This window comes from Salvelinus fontinalis, chromosome 5 (assembly GCF_029448725.1).
Source record: "Salvelinus fontinalis isolate EN_2023a chromosome 5, ASM2944872v1, whole genome shotgun sequence".
In the NCBI taxonomy this organism is placed as follows: Eukaryota; Metazoa; Chordata; class Actinopteri; order Salmoniformes; family Salmonidae; genus Salvelinus; species Salvelinus fontinalis.
This window is the reverse complement of record NC_074669.1, coordinates 51963681-51983735: the sequence shown is the minus strand read 5'-3', so window position 1 is coordinate 51983735 and position 20055 is coordinate 51963681. Positions and strand designations below refer to the sequence as shown.

General features: G+C 43.2%; 1 protein-coding gene across 2 annotated transcripts in view; it reads left to right on the top strand.

Annotated features, from left to right (window-relative positions):
• Nucleotides 1–20055, top strand: part of LOC129855801 (F-box only protein 41-like) — a 113545-nt gene that overhangs the window by 18526 nt on the left and 74964 nt on the right. For both annotated transcript variants that reach the window (XM_055923823.1, XM_055923825.1), the window contains 2 exons: nt 3190–4104; nt 4500–4729. In XM_055923823.1, the coding sequence (XP_055779798.1) occupies nt 3508–4104; nt 4500–4729 (827 nt within the window). In that variant the 5' untranslated portion in view covers nt 3190–3507. The remainder of the gene's footprint in view (nt 1–3189; nt 4105–4499; nt 4730–20055) is intronic.

The window sequence follows — 20055 nt, the reverse complement described above, 5'->3', positions numbered from 1 at the left end:
AAAGGGATCAGATTTTACGTGCTTGGTCTGAAGTTCTTTTGTCATTTTGGGTGCTGTTTTCATCAACTCTCGTTGTCTGGAATAAGCCAGGTCCCAGCTCTTTGTTTTGGCCAAATCCTATGGTCGTTGTCAACCGGGCCGCGCTAGATTTGCGATGACTATGACAGGCAGAATCAGGAAGCAAAGGAAGGGCAGAAAGAAAAGAAAAAAAACTGGGTCGAGTGAGACGACCACAAAGTGAGCAGAATTGTGAGGCTTTGACAGTGGCGGCAGGGGTAAACCAGACATGCATCCCGGGTCGACCCTCAAGAATTCATTGTTAGCTACTTAGCGTGGTCGCCCTGAAGATGTAGCGAGCCAGGACGGTAAACAGAAATAAACAGACTAATGGGCTCAATGTTTACTTCTCCGCTCCCGACGTCTATCCATTCAGAATGCATCGGAGAGAGGGAGCGAGGGAGACGGTGAGGGAGTGATAGAGCAAGGGAATGAGCCCAGGGGAAGGGGGCAGAGAAAGACTCTCCGTTCCATACACAAAGAGAATCTGGCATGAGTTCCCGATACATTTTTTTTTCTTCTCTCCACTACTTGCATCTGTTAAAGCGGGCAGTGTCCATCTGGTCTGTGTGTTTCTGGGGTCACTTAACTGTTATAAAACCCTTAACCGTTGATGTGTATAGGAATAATCAAATTAGCCTTGTAGGCTATTAGTTAAATGGAGCTGCATTCGATAATGCTTGTCTAGTGAAATGGCTTTAACAAAATCATATCTCGTTCTGATCTATAATTGGGGGAGGATAGGATCGAAAGATGTCTATCGTTCTATATTTGATTGCTAACCAAAAGGTAATAAATAAACTGATAAGCCAATGCACTGAAGGGGAAGGGTAGGGCAAGATAATTATTCCTCTTTCATTCAGCAGCAATTCCCATCCTCGGCAGTCTCTCGACCTTGTTTCACTGAAATGTCAGATGTTTCTAAAAATGAGCTCAGCCTGTCATTTGTCCCCTCCTAAAACTATGCTTGTCCCAAATGCCATCATATTCTCTATATAGTGCACTACTTTTGAAAAGGACCCATATATGGTGCCATTTGGGACCCATTGCTGTGCTGTCTGTTCTTGTTTCCAGCGTTGGCTCAGCAGCACTTTGCATCAACAAACATCAGACTCAAACAAGCACCTTTTGTGGGCTGAGATGCAGATTTGTTATTTTAGGAAACCTGTGAATGCATCAGTGCTTTCTGTGGCTGTATTTCAATTAGCGCTATGCTTTAGCTCAGTGGTCACCAACCGGTCGATCGCGGACTGGTCAATCTCCAAACATTTGTGTAAAGAAACAACGATAAAGCCTTGCCTTCCTGCACTTGATTCAGTGTTCCTATTTTGATCCATTTTATGTCTCTGAAGGTAGAACTATAGGCCACAGCTGGCCAATCGGATAGCTCAGATCTCCCAATCTGCAGTTTCCCCGAGCCATAGACTGTAAAAGAAGCCTCGAACGCAAAGTAAAATTGGTACTGTGAGATGAAAACACTTTAAAAACCATGACAAGAGCGACTCAACGAATACAGCAGAGCTGCTGTTTGAGTAAGTTCATGTTTTAAGTTGTTATTCAGCACTGTCAACACTTATTTAGATCATAAAATGCACGGTCTCCCTAATTCCACTCACGCTACAACCAGCTGCAATGAATGAGCAGGGTTCTGATAAACTCGCATTATTATTATAGGCTTGTCTTCTTTTTTTTTTGTTGATCGAGGAGTATTTCACTTTCTCTGGTCATAGGATTAACAACATGAATTGGTGCATGAGGCAGAAATAAAGCAGTGAGACTTGCGTTTCGCCATCAGCTGGAAGACTGTCCCCTTTCCTCAGACTGACCACCAGATGCCATCAGTAAAAAAATAAAAAAAAATAAAGCTCACTCAGATGTGCCTCACACGTAATACAACACATGATCTATTACCAGTGTCATATACCTACAATAAAAAATAAATAATAATAAATGGTCTGAGAAGAACAACGTTGGCAAGGCAATTCATGCCAATACGCAGTGATAATGTACTGGGCGGTAGCCTACAGCACAAAGCTGTTTTGAATTGGTTAATGTTGCGTAGGCTTACGTTTTTGTCATGTAAAAAAAAAATGTGCGGTAGATTTTTGCTTGCATTTTGACTCGGTGATCTTGACTCAAAGGTTGGTGACCATTGCTTTAGTTAGATATTAACTATACCAAACTCAAATGACGTAATACAATGATTCAGTCGATCAGGGATCTCCAACAGGTCGATCGCAAGCTACCAGTAGCTCGCCAAACAATTCTGAAAGTACATGCAATTTTCACGTGTTCTGCCGCAAACTGTCTTAAACAAATCGCAAAAGTATCAGACACTGTAAGCTCCCACCTACTATCTAGTCAACGCAACATTGACATTATCCCACACCTGGTTTGCCACTATTGGCTTAAAAAGCCATACATACACAATATCTGCCACTTAATTCCCAGCAATATTGCCCCTTTTTTGTATGTGCGGGCGTTTGTATATCACTCCGCGTGTAGCCAATAGTGATGGGTTGTTTGCGAACAAGCTCCTCCGTTTGAACGGCTCTTTTTGGTGAACGTCAAATCCCATATGTGAAAGATGTACATTTGACTCCCTGGTTTGCATACTTTTACTATTCTTTTTTTGGAGCTCGATACATCATCTGCAGATAAATGATAAAAACATTATCTGAAGATTGTTTCTGCACTGAGGAATTACCATCTAATGATTTAAGCAATCGACTCAGAACATCCAATTTCGTTGGTTCGCTATGAACAATTGTAATGTTGAGTAAAAATGTATAATCTAAAACAAGGAAATACATCTGAACATCATTTGGGGGAAAAAAATCAGATTTTTTTTAATTAACCATTTTACCAGGTATAAAGAAATAACACCTAATGTACAAGAGACAGTAGTAGGTGTAGTGCACTAAGGAGCTGGGGAAGAGTTGCAGAGGAGAAGAGAAGACTGCCTATTTTAAGCTAGAAGAAAAGAGTAGCTCGGGCTGTGTTACAATTTTTTTAAAGTAGCTCTCATGCTAGATGCAGTAGATGCTCACTTGATTTTAGTTTTTGCACCATACATTCCAAAGCAAAAAAGTAATGAAAATAATGTCAACTCTTTTTCGCTATTTCTTTCAGGGCCAATGGTAATGGTGAGGCAGAAGTAACGGTGACAAGAGGAACAAATCAACAACCTAAGAAGTTTCTGAATCTGTGTGTGTCAGACCTCCAGTATGTGTGATGGCGTAAATGGCCTTTGGTCGTCTTCTCGCCTCCCTCAGACATCCCTCTTCCTTCTCGCCCTCATCTAACTCCCACCGCCACCCTCATCTCGCCACCACCATTTTTGTACCATGAGAGGATCCGCCCAGTACTTGGTGAGAGAAAAGCCCGCGGCGTATCGGCGCCGCTGTGACCCGTGAGGGCCCCCCCCCCCCCCCGGCGGCCTCTCCCGGAATGGCTTCTCTGGACCTGCCCTACCGCTGTCCTCGTTGCGGGGAGCACAAGCGCTTCCGGTCGCTGTCCTCCCTCCGTGCCCATCTGGAGTACAACCATACCTACGAGACGCTCTACGTGCTCTCCAAGTCCAACAGTGTGTGCGACGCAGCTGCGCTACTCCCCCTGGTGGCCGACGGAGACCTTCTCCTCGCTCCTTCTGTCCCCGGCATTAACCGCAGCAACAACGTGAACGACCCCTTCGACGGTCTTCAACTCCGGTCTTCCGCCTTCAGGGACTTCAAGGAGCGCCGCTTCCCGTGCCGCGAGCTTCCCTGCCCGGACGACCTCGGCGGTTTATCCACAACTTCCAACGCTGCGGCTCGCTACATCCCCAGTGTAGAGTTCCCCCTGGGGGAGATCTTTGTGAAGAAAGCCATGAGCGCAGCCGGGGACCCCCACGGTTCCCACGGCAACCAAAGCACGGCCGTGGCAGTGGCGGCGAATGTGGCTGCGAGCGCGGTGGAGGCGGCCTATGAGGAGGGCTTGGCCAGGTTGAAGGCAAGAGCCTTTGAGCGTCTGGAGCTGGACGAGAGGCTGGAGAAACTCTCAGAGGAGGTAATGGTTATCATCTTACTTATTTATTTAGGTGTTTCCCAAACTTCTCCTTGAGTGCCTCGAGCCATTCCACTTATTCAATGTATACCAGTACTACCACACCTAATCACCAAGGCCACTAAGCTCATTAATTGAATCAGGCTAGTTCTGGAATACTAATGTGGAACTGCTGAGAATAATTAAGAGGTTTGGGAAACACTGATTTAATTGAATTTCTTCCCACCACTACCCCTCTTTGGAAGAGAAAAGTAAAACACATATTTTCGTATTTTCTCCCCTTTTTTCCATAATTTAAAATCATTTTTTTTTTTTTACATATGTACCAAGAAACTCAAACAGAAAGTACTTTCCATCACCACCACTGGACTGGAACCAAAATCCCTCCTCCATTGCAGGTGGAGCAGAAGATAGCTGCACGCGTGGGCCGGCTCCAGGCGGAGCTGGAGAGGAAGAGCTGCGAGCTGGAGCGGGCCAAGCATGAGAGCGAGCGGCTGGGCCAGGAGAAACAGGACCTGGAGGACAAGGCGTCGGAGCTCTCCCGCCAGGTGGACGTTTCGGTGGAGATGCTGGCCAACCTCAAGCAGGACCTGGTCAGCAAGGAGGAGGAGCTCACCCACAAACAACAGTGAGTCACACAATATGGCGGTTTACCTTTAGTGTATAGGCTTAGTGTAGCTGTACTGTTACTACCAGTAGGATAGGGGTGTGCCAATCTGGCCATACATGTATTTGTACAAGTGGGCCAGGCAGAAAAGTTTGCTGTTACTCAGTCAGAATGTGCATCGGCGGTTCATCTTTTTTTCCCTGCCCTCGGCCCGCTTGTTAAATATTATGCCTATTGATGGCTTGCAAGCTAACCAACACCCTCGCCATTTGAGTTATGATGTTTTGTAGTAGGCAAACATGATGCGGCAGCGATCTAAATGATCAGACTGAAACATGCGAGGAGCGAGCGAAGCAAGTGGACTGAGAAATACAGCTTCACTTTATCCAATCGGTGAAGGAGGGTAAACGTACAGCCCGCCCTTCTCTTTACAGACAGGCTAACTAGCCAGTTGAGTTCTTTAGACCATCTAGCACCTTGCACTTGATTGAAAGTTGCGCGCTGCCAACTGGAAAATATTTTTTAAAGAAACATACTCGGATCAGAATCGTAGGAAAATGGCCTATATGTGTAAATAAGATACTTGTTTTGTCCGACTACTCGACACACCCCTACAGTATGAGCTCGCCCACAAACAGCAGTGAGTCTGATAATAGAGGCCTACTCTAAACCTTTAATGTATTTACCTGCTGTAGCTCTTTACTGTTGCAAGTGAGTCAGACAACATACTGTAAAGGTTTAGCTTAACAGTATATTCTTAGTGGCTGTGATATCCCTGTGTGAGTTTGTTTATCTGGACCCTTGTGGATAAGTGAGTCAATATACAGAAGCTGTTGTTAGTGCCACATACCGAGAAGGTTTGGACCCTGGTTTTCCTGCCAAACAGTCGGGAGGCATCCCATTGTTTGACTTTAACTTTGTGATGATTGTGTCCGTAACTCCGTGTGTGAATGTGTGTTTGCCTGGACCCTTGTGGATAACTCACAGCTGATGATGGCTGCTGGGTGCTTTGGTCTCTCTCCCTGTTCACACAGTTGTCCACAGCTGTGTCAGTGTTACTGACGCATGGCTGAACTCTGAGGGTAAACAGAACAGTGACCCTGACATGGATGGTACAACGCTCTCTTCCACGCTCGCTCTCTTTCTCTTTCCCCCTCCCTTTTTCTCTCTCTCTCCCTGTCAGTCCACACACACTCTCTCTTTTGATGGTGTGATTCTCTGTGGACGTCCGGTCCTCCAGATGTGGCCTTGCTGCCGTCTCCATAACTCTCAGTGCCTGGAGCGTGCCTATTGGCCGCTGTCTCCATGTCACTCAGTGCTTCAGCATGCTCATTGGCCAGTCAGGTTGAAGGGCGGGCTTGGACAGCAACATCTGGCCAATTGGCGACAATTTGGACCGGTATCCCAAAGGCTCAAACCACCTGGCCTACTGTGTTTGGGGAAGCTTCAACAAGGCATAGTCATTACACTTAGTTAATTCAGGGCGAATGGGGAATGTGAGCATAGCTGGCACACTTTATTGTGGTGGTTCAGTTTTAGGGTTTGTTTCATGTAAGATTGTCTCACTTAGATGGATTACGTCTTGAGTCATCGGATGGTTCTGTAATGATTTACAGTTTATAAAACATACGAATGAGCTTGTTAAACCAAGATTGAAAGTGGGCTATTTTTACGGAAACAGATATTGTGTGTCTAGTCAGCAGGAAGCAGATTGTGCAGTCATCCTTTCTACCTGTTCGTGATTAGGGTGAAACCGTTTTATCAAAGTGCAGCTGCCTCTACTTTTAAACCCCCGGATGTCGTTTTTCAACGCGCCCTTTGCTTTATCACGGGAAATAGTTGTATTACTCATCACTGTGTTCTTTACCAGAAGGTTGTCTGGACCTCTTTTGAAGTCTAGTAGATCACGTCACTACGCTCTTTGCTCCACAAGCTTCCGACTTACCGGACTTCACTGTTAAGATTTTAAAAGGCCAAGTTAACCAACCCTGTGAACGGGTTTGATTACTCTGGAGACTCCTTTTGGTGTCTACACGTTAGATAAGTCACTTTTTTTTTAGTTTTCTTCCTCCACATGTCTGGAATGATATCCGAAATACATTTAGAGTAAATGCTTTCGTGTCCCTTGGGCAGTCCAGTCAGTGAACAGAGGATTCTTATCATGACGAATGTGTTTGTCTTTTGTTGACTGTTTTGTGTATATTTATCTGTTCAATATACGTCAAGCTTTATTTTATTTGTTTTATATCGTATTTGATTGTTGATGTGTTTTATGAAATTGTAGATGCAGGGCTCCCTTGTAAGAGACACCAGTCAAATGATTGACTCCCTGATTTTAAATGAAAACGATTGTCATTGTAAGTTCAGCTCAGGTAGCATTAACGATGCGTCGGAACGTTAATAGAAGAGGCACACAGAGCATCATTGCACAGTGTAGGATGTTAAAGCAACCCGTTCCTCTTTCTGTCTGTCCTTACCCCTCCCTCCCTCTCTCTCTAACTCAGCAGTTAGTCTGCTAATCAGGGCTAGATAATAGGTAGACGGATAGATACTCTCCAGAGCAAGGCCTGGGAGGTCGTCATGGCCACATTACTGCCATCGCACCGGACATACCATTGCACACAGCGCGCGCACAGTTTCAATGTGGGGAACAAACGAATGATTCCCATTCAATGTCCTGTTTTCCCTAACCCCTAAGCCTAAAATAGCCTTTTTCCTTGTGAGGACTGGTGAAATGGCTCCACTTGCAATAATTTTCCTTATTTTACTATCCTTGAGGACTTCTGGTCCCCACATGAATAGTAAAAACACACGCATATACACACACACACGTGAGGACTTCTGGTCCCCACAAGGATAGTAAAACCAAAAACACACACAGCCTGCCAGTGTCGGTATAGGAGAGTGGAGGCCCAAGGCCAACATCTCAGGTATTAAGAGATGGGACTATCCCAGCACAGTGGTAATATCACTCAATTTTGAAAAGATGTGTTTGCTTTTTCAAGCTCTCGTTGTTTCAGCCGCCTTATTTTGATGCATGCTTTAACTTGCTTTTGGACAAAGTTTGTGTCTGCCAAATGACTATGTTGTAAGAGTGATGAATATCCTGTCGTTAAGGCACCCTCTACGAAGGTCGTAGACACAACTACCATTTGTCTGAGTCGTTTTGACTTTCTCCGTTATGCCAAAGACATTGGCCGTGTACCTAATGGCACCCTATTCCCTATGCACCCACTACTTTTGACAAGGGCCCTATGGTCCATGTTGAAAAGTAGTGCACTACATCGGGAGTAGGGTGCCATTTGGGATGCGGCCCATTGGCCCTCCTTGCGTGGAAGAAAAGCTGCCAACTCAACGGTAAGGTCTTTCTGACACTGAAATGTAGGCTAGCTGCAGAGATGGAAAAAGTGCATCACAGACCGTGAATGTTCAGGCTAAGCCGCAAAAGATGACTCAGCGGTGTGGTTGACGATGGCTAAAAGATGGCCGCGGCGTCTTCTCAGCATGATGGGAGATATACAAGTTGTCGTATTAAATGATCATTTTATGATATTTTTGAACCGTCTAGTGTCTTGAAAATTTGGTTTAGGCCGTTTCTACATAAAATGATGAAAATATATGGGCCTATTATAAACGTTATTATTAATGTTATTAGATCTCCTTATCAAGGGATGGTATAATTTTGTAGCAACCACGATTGCAATTGTGGTTGTATTCAATCATTTCTAGAATAGGCAAACAGAGAAAGTCAACCTCTTTACTTCAACACAGTCAGCCACTACAGTCCGAAATAGGGTCTTTTAGACTAATTTGCGATAACATAAATCATTTCAGGGTTACGCAACTAAAGTTTTGCCTCAGGATAAAAATGTATTGTGATATTTAGTTAAGCTAAGCCACCCCAGTAATTTCAATGTAATCATCACGGGTGTGTGTGCTCGCTAATAGACTCACAGATCGGAATTGAAAACCTAGGCATAATTTCTCTTAAGATGCTCCTTGCTATTTTTTGTGTGTGTGTGTGTGTGTATATTTATTAAAAAAATAAACGTCCTTTTTTCAGGACCCTGTCTTTCAAAGATAATTCATAACAATCCAAATAACTTCACAGGTCTTTATTGTAAAGGGTTTAAACACGGTTTCCCATGTTTGTTCAATGAACCATAAACAATTAATGAAAATGCGCCTGTGGAATGGTCGTTAAGACCCTAAACAGCTTACAGGCGGTAGGCAATTAAGGTCACAGTTATGAAAACTTAGGACACTAAAGAACTCTTTCTACTGACCCTGAAAAACACCAATAGAAAGATGCCCAGGGTCCCTACTCATATGTGTGAACGTGCCTTAGGCATGCTGCAAGGAGGCATGAGGACTGCAGATGTGGCCAGGGCAATAAATTGCAATGTCCGTACTGTGAGACGCCTAAGACAGCGCTACAGGACGGACAGCTGATCGTCCTCGCAGTGGCAGACCACGTGTATCCTAGAGGCGAAAGAAAGGCACACCTATTTAGGCGAGGTGCTGGCTAGCGGAGTGGAACACTTAAAAAAAGAAAGGAGAGCCGCACACTCCAGGAGCTCAGATGCAAAAATATTTATATCCAACGTTTCGACAGACAAGCTGTCTTCATCAGGGTATAATGACAAACACTGCGGGATGACTCATTTTTATAGTGTCAAAAGACACACAGGTGTCTGTAATCATGGCCAGGTGTGGCCTGATATCATTAGTTAATTCTCATATTAAAATAGCATACAAAAAACATAAATGGATAGCGTACGATCATAGATACAATTTGGCTACATAAGCCTACAAATCAAATCAAGTTTATTTTATATAGCCCTTCGTACATCAGCTAATATCTCGAAGTGCTGTACAGAAACCCAGCCTAAAACCCCAAACAGCAAGCAATGCAGGTGTAGAAGCACGGTGGCTAGGATAACTCCCTAGAAAGGCCAAAACCTAGGAAGAAACCTAGAGAGGAACCAGGCTATGAGGGGTGGCCAGTCCTCTTCTGGCTGTGCCGGGTGGAGATTATAACAGAACATGGCCAAGATGTTCAAAATGTTCATAAGTGACAAGCATGGTCAAATAATAATCAGGAATACATGTCAGTTGGCTTTTCATAGCCGATCATTAAGAGTTGAAAACAGCAGGTCTGGGACAGGTAGGGGTTCCATAACCGCAGGCAGAACAGTTGAAACTGGAATAGCAGCAAGGCCAGGTGGACTGGGGACAGCAAGGAGTCATCATGCCCGGTAGTCCTGACGTATGGTCCTAGGGCTCAGGTTCTCCGAGAGAGAGAAAGAAAGAGAGAAGGAGAGAATTAGAGAGAGACAAGATTTTCAAGATGTTCATAAATGACAAGCATGGTCAAATAATAATCAGGAATAAATGTCAGTTGGCTTTTCATAGCCGATCATTAAGAGTTGAAACCAGCAGGTCTGGGACAGGTAGGGGTTCCATAACCGCAGGCAGAACAGTTGAAACTGGAACAGCAGCAAGGCCAGGTGGACTGGGGACAGCAAGGAGTCATCATGCCCGGTAGTCCTGACGTATGGTCCTAGGGCTCAGGTTCTCCGAGAGAGAGAAAGAAAGAGAGAAGGAGAGAATTAGAGAGAGCATACTTAAATTCACACAGGACACTGGATAAGACAGGAAAAGTACACCAGATATAACCAACTGACCCTAGTCCCCCGACACAAACTACTGCAGCATAAATACTGGAGACTGAGACAGGAGGGGTCAGGAGACACTGTGGCTCCATCCGATGATACCCCCGGACAGGGCCAAACAGGAAGGATATAACCCCACCCACTTTGCCAAAGCACAGCCCCCGCACCACTAGAGGGATATCTTCAACCACCAACTTACAAGGTCGAGTATAGCCCACAAAGATCTCCACCACAGCACAAACCAAGGGGGGGCGCCAACCCAGACAGGAAGATCACGTCAGTAACTCAACCCACTCAAGTGACGCACCCCTCCTAGGGGCGGCATGAAAGAGCACCAGTAAGCCAGTGACTCAGCCCCTGTAATAGGGTTTAGAGGCAGAGAATCCCAGTGGAGAGAGGGGAACCGGCCAGGCAGAGACAGCAAGGGCGGTTCGTTGCTCCAGAGCCTTTCCGTTCACCTTCACACTCCTGGGCCAGACTACACTCAATCATATGACCTACTGAAGAGATAAGTCTTCAGTAAAGACTTAAAGGTTGAGACCGAGTCTGCGTCTCTCACATGGGTAGGCAGACTATTCCATAAAAATGGAGATCTATAGGAGAAAGCCCTGCCTCCCGCTGTTTGCTTAGAAATTCTAGGGACAATTAGGAGGCCTGCGTCTTGTGACCGTAGCGTACGTATAGGTATGTACGGCAGGACCAACTCGGCAAGATAGGTAGGAGCAAGCCCATGTAACACTTTATAGGTTAACAGTAAAACCTTGAAATCAGCCCTTGCCTTAACAGGAAGCCAGTGTAGGGAAGCTAGCACTGGAGTAATATGATCAAAGTTCTTGGTTCTAGTCAGGATTCTAGCAGCCGTATTTAGCACTAACTGAAGTTTATTTAGTGCTTTATCCGGGTAGCCGGAAAGTAGAGCATTGCAGTAGTCTAACCTAGAAGTAACAAATGCATGGATACATTTTTCTGCATTTTTGGACAGAAAATGTCTAATTTTTGCAATGTTACGTAGATGGAAAAAAAGCTGTCCTTGAAACAGTCTTGATATGTTCGTCAAAAGAGAGATCAGGGTCAAGAGTAACGCCGAGGTCCTTCACAGTTTTATTTGAGACGACTTTACAACCATCAAGATTAATTGTCAGATTTAACAGAAGATCTCTTTGTTTCTTGGGACCTAGAACAAGCATCTCTGTTTTGTCCGAGTTTAAAAGTAGAACGTTTTCAGCCATCCACTTCCTTATGTCTGAAACACAGGCTTCTAGCGAGGGCAATTTTGGGGCTTCACCATGTTTCATTGAAATGTACAGCTGTGTGTCATCTGCATAGCAGTGAAAGTTAACATTATGTTTTCGAATAACATCCCCAAGAGGTAAAATATTTTGTGAAAACAATAGTGGTACTAAAACAGAACCTTGAGGAACACCGAAATGTACAGTTGATTTGTCAGAGGACAAACCATTCACAGAGACAAACTGATATCTTTCCGACAGATAAGATCTAAACCAGGCCAGAACTTGTCCGTGTAGACCAATTTGGGTTTCCAGTCTCTCCAAAAGAATGTGGTGATCGATGGTGTCAAAGGCAGCACTAAGGTCTAGTAGCACGAGGACAGATGCAGAGCCTCGGTCTGACGCCATTAAAATGTCATTTACCACCTTCACAAGTGCAGTCTCAGTGCTATGATGGGGTCTAAAACCAGACTGAAGCATTTCGTATACATTGTTTGTCTTCAGGAAGGCAGTGAGTTGCTGCGCAACAGCTTTTTCTAACATTTTTGAGAGGAATGGAAGATTCGATATAGGCCGATTTTTAGATTTTTGTATTTTCCTTGTCAAGGTTTGGCTTTTTCAAGAGAGGCTTTATTACTGCCACTTTTAGTGAGTTTGGTACACATCCGGTGGATAGAGAGCCGTTTATTATGTTCAACATAGGAGGGCCAAGCACATGAAGCAGCTCTTTCAGTAGTTTAGTTGGAATAGGATCCAGTATGCAGCTTGCAGGTTTAGAGGCCATGATTATTTTCATCATTGTTTCAAGAGATATAGTACTAAAACACTTAAGTGTCTCTCCCGATCCCAGGCCCTGGCAGAGCTGTGCAGATCCAGGACAGCTAAGCCCTGGAGGAATACGCAGATTTAAAGAGGAGTCCGTAATTTGCTTTCTAATGATCATGATCTTTTCCTCAAAGAAGTTCATGAATTTATTACTGCTGAAGTGAAAGCCATCCTCTCTTGGGGAATGCTGTTTTTTAGTTAGCTTTGCAACAGTATCAAAAATAAATTTTGGATTGTTCTTATTTTCCTCAATTAAGTTGGAAAAGTAGGATGATCGAGCAGCAGTGAGGGCTCTTCGATACTGCACGGTACTGTCTTTCCAAGCTAGTCGGAAGACTTCCAGTTTGGTGTGGCGCCATTTCCGTTCCAATTTTCTGGAAGCTTGCTTCAGAGCTCGGGTATTTTCTGTATACCAGGGAGCTAGTTTCTTATGACAAATGTTTTTCGTTTTAGGGGTGCAACTGCATCTAGGGTATTGCGCAAGGTTAAATTGAGTTCCTCAGTTAGGTGGTTAACTGATTTTTGTCCTCTGACGTCCTTGGGTAGGCAGAAGGAGTCTGGAAGGGCATCAAGGAATTTTTGTGTTGTCTGAGAATTTATAGCACGACTTTTGATGCTCCTTGGTTGGGGTCTGAGCAGATTATTTGTTGCGATTGCAAACGTAATAAAATGGTTGTCCGATAGTCCAGGATTATGAGGAAAAACATTAAGATCTACAACATTTATTCCATGGGACAAAACTAGGTCCAGAGTATGACTGTGGCAGTGAGTAGGTCCAGAGACATGTTGGACAAAACCCACTGAGTCTGATGGCTCCAAAATACTTTTGGAGTGGGTCTGTGGACTTCTCCATATGAATATTAAAATCACCAAAAATTAGAATATGATCTGCTATGACTACAAGGTCCGATAGGAATTCAGGGAACTCAGAGAGGAACGCTGTATATGGCCCAGGAGGCCTGTAAACAGTAGCTATAAAAAGTGATTGAGTAGGCTGCATAGATTTCATGACTAGAAGCTCAATAGACGAAAACGTCATTTTCTTTTTTGTAAATTGAAATTTGCTATCGTAAATGTTAGCAACACCTCCGCCTTTGCGGGATGCACGGGGGATATGGTCACTAGTGTAACCAGGAGGTGAGGCCTCATTTAACACAGTAAATTCATTAGGCTTAAGCCATGTTTCAGTCAGGCCAATCACATCAAGATTATGATCAGTGATTAGTTCATTGACTATAACTGCCTTTGAAGTGAGGGATCTAACATTAAGTAACCCTACAAACATTTTACAATAGCAAAATCGCAAGAATGGCTTCAGATCAAAGTCTACGTTGAGACCGAAGGGAGCAAGGGTCTTTTAAAGATCCAAGCAGCCTCTTGTTTTAACAGCAAATTGTCGAGGTCACCTCCCTCTCCTAGGGAGGGTGACATGTTCGATGCCAATATAACGTAGAGACGAAATCGAGTGGTTTTCTTCCAAAAAGTGGGCCGCAACTGGGTAAGTCGAGTTTTTGCACCTAATGGTGCAACGATGCTTCGAGACGTACTTTGCGCTTTGTTTTACCCACATCATTTTTTTACCAGAAAGACAAGTTTATAAGATAAATAACTGCCTTAGTGGAGCACGTAATTACACCTTTGATTGGGTGTGTGTGAAGGATCTACATTTATAAGTGCCATTGCATTGAGCACAGCCATTACACTTGTAGATTCCATCCAGTAGGGGCGCGAATACACATTGTGCAGGGATATCTTGGAATGGTAAATCAGAGTTTACCAGTTCATCTCTGAGGTTTCTGGCCCCGCGAGAATACGACCAAGGAAAAGTATGGGTAATGTGTTTTCGGACCATCATCGGATCTTAGAATGTGCCAATGTTTGAGCAATTCCCTTAAAGACCACGTAACACCTGCACAGGATTGGTACAGCCGAACATCACACCTGCGGGACAGGTACAGGATAGCAACAACAACTGCCTGAGTTACACCAGGAATGCACAATCCCTCCATCAGTGCTCAGACTGTCTGCAATAGGCTGAGAGAGGCTGGACTGAGGGCTTGTAGGCCTGTTGTAAGGCAGGTCCTCACCAGACGTCAGTGGCAACAACGTTGCCTATGGGCACAAACCCACTGTCGTTGGACCAGACAGGACTGGCAAAGTCCCGGTTTTGTCTCACCAGGGGTGATGGTTGTATTCGCGTTTATCGTCGAAGGAATGAGCATTACACCGAAGCATGATCGATTTGGAGGTGGAGGGTCCCTCATGGTCTGGGGCAGTGTGTCACAGCATCATCGGACTGAGGTTGTTGTCATTGCAGGCAATCTCAGCGCTGTGCCTTACAGGGAAGACATCCTCCTCCCTCATGTTGTGCCCTTCCCGCAGGCTCATCCTGACATGACCCTTCAGCATGACAATACCATACTGCTTGTTCTGTGTGTGATTTCCTGCAAGACAGGAATGTAAGTGTTCTGCCATGGCCAGCGAAGAGCCCGGATCTCAATCCCAGTGAGCACATCTGGTAACTGTTGGATCGGAGGGTGAGGGCTAGGGAAATTCCCCCCAGAAATGTCCGGGAACTTGCAGGTGCCTTGGTGAAAGAGTGGGGTAACATCTCACAGCAAGAACTGGCAAATCTGGTGCAGTCCATTAGGAGGAGATGCACTGCAGTACTTAATGCAGCTGGTGGCCACACCATATACTGACTGTTATTTTGACCCCCCCCCCCCCCCACCCCCCCCCTTTGTTCGTTCAGGGACACATTATTCCATTTCTGTTAGTCACATGTCTGTGGAACTTGTTCAGTTTATGTCTCAGTTATTGAATCTTGTTATATTCATACAAATATTCACACATGTTAAGTTTGCTGAAATTAAACGCAGTTGACAGTGAGAGGACGTTTCTTTTTTTGCTGAGTTTATATTAGATGACTTATTCAGGTTTACTGGCTTGGCAACTCAGTAACCTAACACATTGTGCCAGGAAATCAGGAAGAGAGATGTTCTTTTCATAACCCACTTTGATCTTATCAAGTAAAAGGCAGCAGATTGCCCAAGTCATTTGCATTGTAATGCCAGCGCTGTGCTTTCATTGGGTAAATGAAAGTTGTCCAATAATAGCCTGGGCCATGTCACTGTGAGCAGTGATGATTGGCTGTTCATGGAGCGTTTACGCAGTTGATTGGATGGGAGAGTCATTAAACTCTTCCTGCTGTGATCTGAAATGAAGGTCAAGAGACATGAGGAAAGCCACAGGGGTTGTTGTAGTAGTAGATAGCAGGGCAACTAGGGGCTTATTCAGACCGAAGAGGGTTGAAACAATGGAATTCAAATTACATTGCATGTACGTAAACTTTTCGATTTGCATTAGCAACAGAATGCCACATGCTGGGAGAAGGGATCAGGGACATAGTGACGTGATGTTCTAGCGCCACAGGTCAATTTTTTTTAATTAATATCATCATAGCCTTTAGCCAGTAAGCATTCAAACTATTAAACTATACAAGCAACTTTTCATCCACCGTATTACACTGCAACCATTCACAAGCATGTGTAGACATTTTAAATGGTGTATTTTCTCCTTTTATACACTCATAGATTTAGCCGCAAGACAACAGCCAGTGGTACAGCTACTACTAACATTTGCCTTATCACATAGCTTTAGCATAGAAAAAAAAATACGTTTACCCCTCTCAGACGAATATAAAAGTACAGTAATGTCATCATACGGTGTCATTCATATTATACAGAGCTAGGTAGTAAGCTAAACAAAATGTCTACATACTACTAGCACTGGTAGAACAATGAGCCAGATATTTCACCGGATGTAGACATGGTGGTGAGAGTAATGGTAATGAGGAAGTAGGAGAAGGGAGAAGATGGAGCAAGATGGATTCCGGGCGACATTCTACACATTTTCTCATCTATGAAACATTTGATCTCTATGCAGTTGTCTGTTTCTAAAACTAGAGTTTGTTATGAACAGACTTTTGTTTTTGTAGACTTTACCCATTGCCAAAGTTAATATATTTTTCAAAACATTTTTATTATTTAGAAGGAATGCAAGGGCAACTTGAGATATTGCACACACACACTTCAGATTAGGCATTCCCTAACAGAAATAGGTAGTAAAGCAAGCCTGTAATATAGGAAATGCCTATACATTTCAGCTGTTTACAAAATAATTGCTCTGCTGTTAAGGATTTAACATGCATGCATACAAAATGTTTAAACGTTTAAAAAGTGATCCTTTTTAGATAAAACTATATACTGAATATTTTCACGTCACCAGATAATTGATTAAAACACACTTTTGCAATGGTTTACCGTAGCTGCAACAGCACTCTGTAGAGTAGCACCATGGTGTAGCCGGAGGGCAGCTAGTTTCTGTCCTCCTCTGGGTACATTGACTTTAATACAAGACCTAGAAGGCTCATGGTTCGCACCCCCTTCCATAGACTTGCACAGTAATTATGACAACTTGCAGCATGAACTGACCTGTTGTCAACCCATTCAAAGGATCAGAGAATGAATCTAGTACTGAAAGCATAAGCTCTAGCTAGCACTGCAATGCATAAAATGTGGCGAGTAGTTGATTCAAAGAGCAAGAAAGACAGTTGTTGAACAGTTTTGAACAAATTAATGTCTTCCAAAATGAAGGAGAAGCAAGTGAGCGCTAGCAAATTCAGGTAGCTAGTTCAGCCTACTCAAACACCCTTCTCAAACATAGGGATGCTATGTTAGCTAGCTGGCTAGGACTATCCAATACAACACTAGAACTCTTCCAAGTCAAGGTAAGCTTTTGTGTAAGTGCTAAACTGCTTACCGACTGCACACCAATGTTAACCTCTACCGAGCACCTACCCCGGATTCGGGAGCACCCCCCACCCCCCCCACACTGATTAGCATCGCTAGCATAGCGTCACAATTAAATAGTAGCATCTAAATATCATTAAATCACAAGTCCAAGACACCTAATGAAAGACACAGATCTTGTGAATAAAGCCACCATTTCAGATTTTTAAAATGTTTTACAGGGAAGACACAATATGTAAATCTATTAGTTAAACACGTTAGCAAAAGACACAATTTTTTTACTCCAACAGTTTTTTCCTGCGTCAGTAGCTATCACTAATTCGACTAAATGAAAATATATATAGCCACTAACCAAGAAACAAATTCATAAGATGACAGTCTGATAACATATTTATGGTATAGCATAGTTTTTTTTTTTTAAATGTGCATTTTTCAGGTATAAATCACAGTTCTACATTGCAGCTGCAATCTGAAATAGTGCCGATGCAGCCAGAACAATTACAGAGACCAACGTCATATAACTAATTACTTGTCTTAAAACATTTCAGAAAAAATACACAGCGTACAGATATTGAAAAGCCAACATCTGGTGAATCCAAACAATATTTCTGATTTATTAAATGTTTTATAGCGAAAACAAAATGTAGCGCTAAATTAGCATAGCCACGCCAGCCAGAACCAGCTGGGCGCGCCCGACCAGTTCACATGCACGATAGATATATGAAATAACATCGTAAATTGGGTCTTACTATTGCTGATCTTTCATCAGAATGTTGATCAATGTGTCCTTAGTCCTGATGAGTCGTTCAATCCATTCACAATGGCAACTTTCCCTCTTCATTTAGCATAGGTACTGGTCGACTGGCACGGTTCTGTCCAAAGTTAAAAAACTCACAGAACGGAACACGGCAAAACTCCCGAAAAAATTCAAATAATCTGATTAAACTATATTGAAAAAACATACATTAAGATGATATGGTCACATGTATCAAACAAACTTCGAGACGGAGATAGTTTTCATCCGTAACGCACCTGCAAATCCCGCGATTCAGAGAACCGGAAGTTGTCGGTCACGCCAAAGAAATAGGTCTTATTTCACGTCAGTACAAGATAAACAAAAAATTTCTCCTCTGACGTCCTCTTGACACCCAGAGGAAGACGAATGAAGTGTGTTTCGGGTCATAGGTGGCGTGACCATATATAGGCAGAGCGTTGAAGCGAGCATACACATCTTGCATTCTTCTTCTTGATCAGGGAAAGTGCTGTCAAATGACTTCTGTTTCACTTAGAGACAAAATTGAAACGGTTTTTAGAAACTATAGATTGTTTTCTATCCAATGGTATTAATTATATGCATATAGTAGGAGCAATAATTGAATAAGAGGCAGTTTAATCTGTAGAGGAAATTATGCTAATGGAAAAACAGCACCCCCTGTATTCTCAAGAGGTTAATGCATGGGTTTACTAACGTGTTAGTTCTATTAGCTATGTTGACTATGATGTTACTTTAGTTAATATTGTGGCAGCGATGTAGGCTGTGTGTAGCGGTTATGATATGTTTTGGCTTAGAAAGTATTTTTTGCCTGCTCACATACAGCTGATGTGTTGTGCAGCGAAGTGACAAGATGAGAGTAAGAGAGCGCGTAGATGCGAGAAGGAATACAACGTGGCTGCTATGAAAGGGAACTGTGTTTACGCGGGATCTGTGGTGTATTCATTCCGCCGATTCTGTTAAAAATGTTTCTTAAACGGAAGCAAACAGGCAAAACGGGGATAAGCATACCTGTATTTGTGCAATAGAAACTCGTTTGAAACTGTTGGACTAATGATTACACCCTATATCACCTAGATGCGGGCAAGAGTGTGCAAGGCGGAATTGAATGTGTCAAATTTTTCTCTCGACCTATGTGCTCCTACGTTGTAAACTTTCATTCATAGGCTAGGTTGTAGCAACCTGGGTGTAGGGAAAATGTGATTATCAATTCAAGTAGGCTAAACCTATCGCTGTTACATTGAACTGGGTGAATGGAATATGAATGACAGCCATCCAGTATGCTGTAAAATAAATAAGGTTGTTCTCATGAGAAAAAAAAACTGTCTTTTTTTTTCTTTCTGTCTGGGGTGGCAGGTAACCTAGTGGTTAGAGCGTTGGGCCAGTAACCGAAATGTTGCTAGATCGAATCCCCGAGCTGACAAGGTAAAAAACTGTTGTTCTGCCCCTGAACAAGGCAGTTAACCCACTGTTCCTAGGCCGTCATTGTAAATAAGAATTTGTTCTTAACTGACTGAAATAAAAATCTATTTTTTTTTAATGACTGCCACTGATACATACAGCTTTGGAAAAAAATAAGAGACCACTGCAAAATAATCAGTTTCTCTGGTTTTACTATTTATAGGTATGTTTAAAAAAAAAAATGTTAATTTTACCCATTCTATAAACTACTGACAACATTTCTCCCAAATTCCAAATAAAAATATTGTCATTTGGAGCATTTATTTGCAGAAAATGACAACTGGTCAAAATAACAAAAAAGATGCAGTGTTGTCAGACCTCGAATAATGCTCTAAATTAATATTTTTATTTGGAATTTTGGAGAAATGTTGTCAGTTTATAGAATAAAACTAAAATGTTCATTTTATCCAAACACGTACCTATAAATAGTAAAACCAGAGAAACTGATAATTTTGTATGCATGCATACATGGTCAGCGCTTCTGTCCCTGTGATTTATGCCCCACACCCAGCCAGGGTGGGCTGAGTGAATGACCAAGCCCCTAGTGAGAACATCAAAAGGCCACACTCAATGC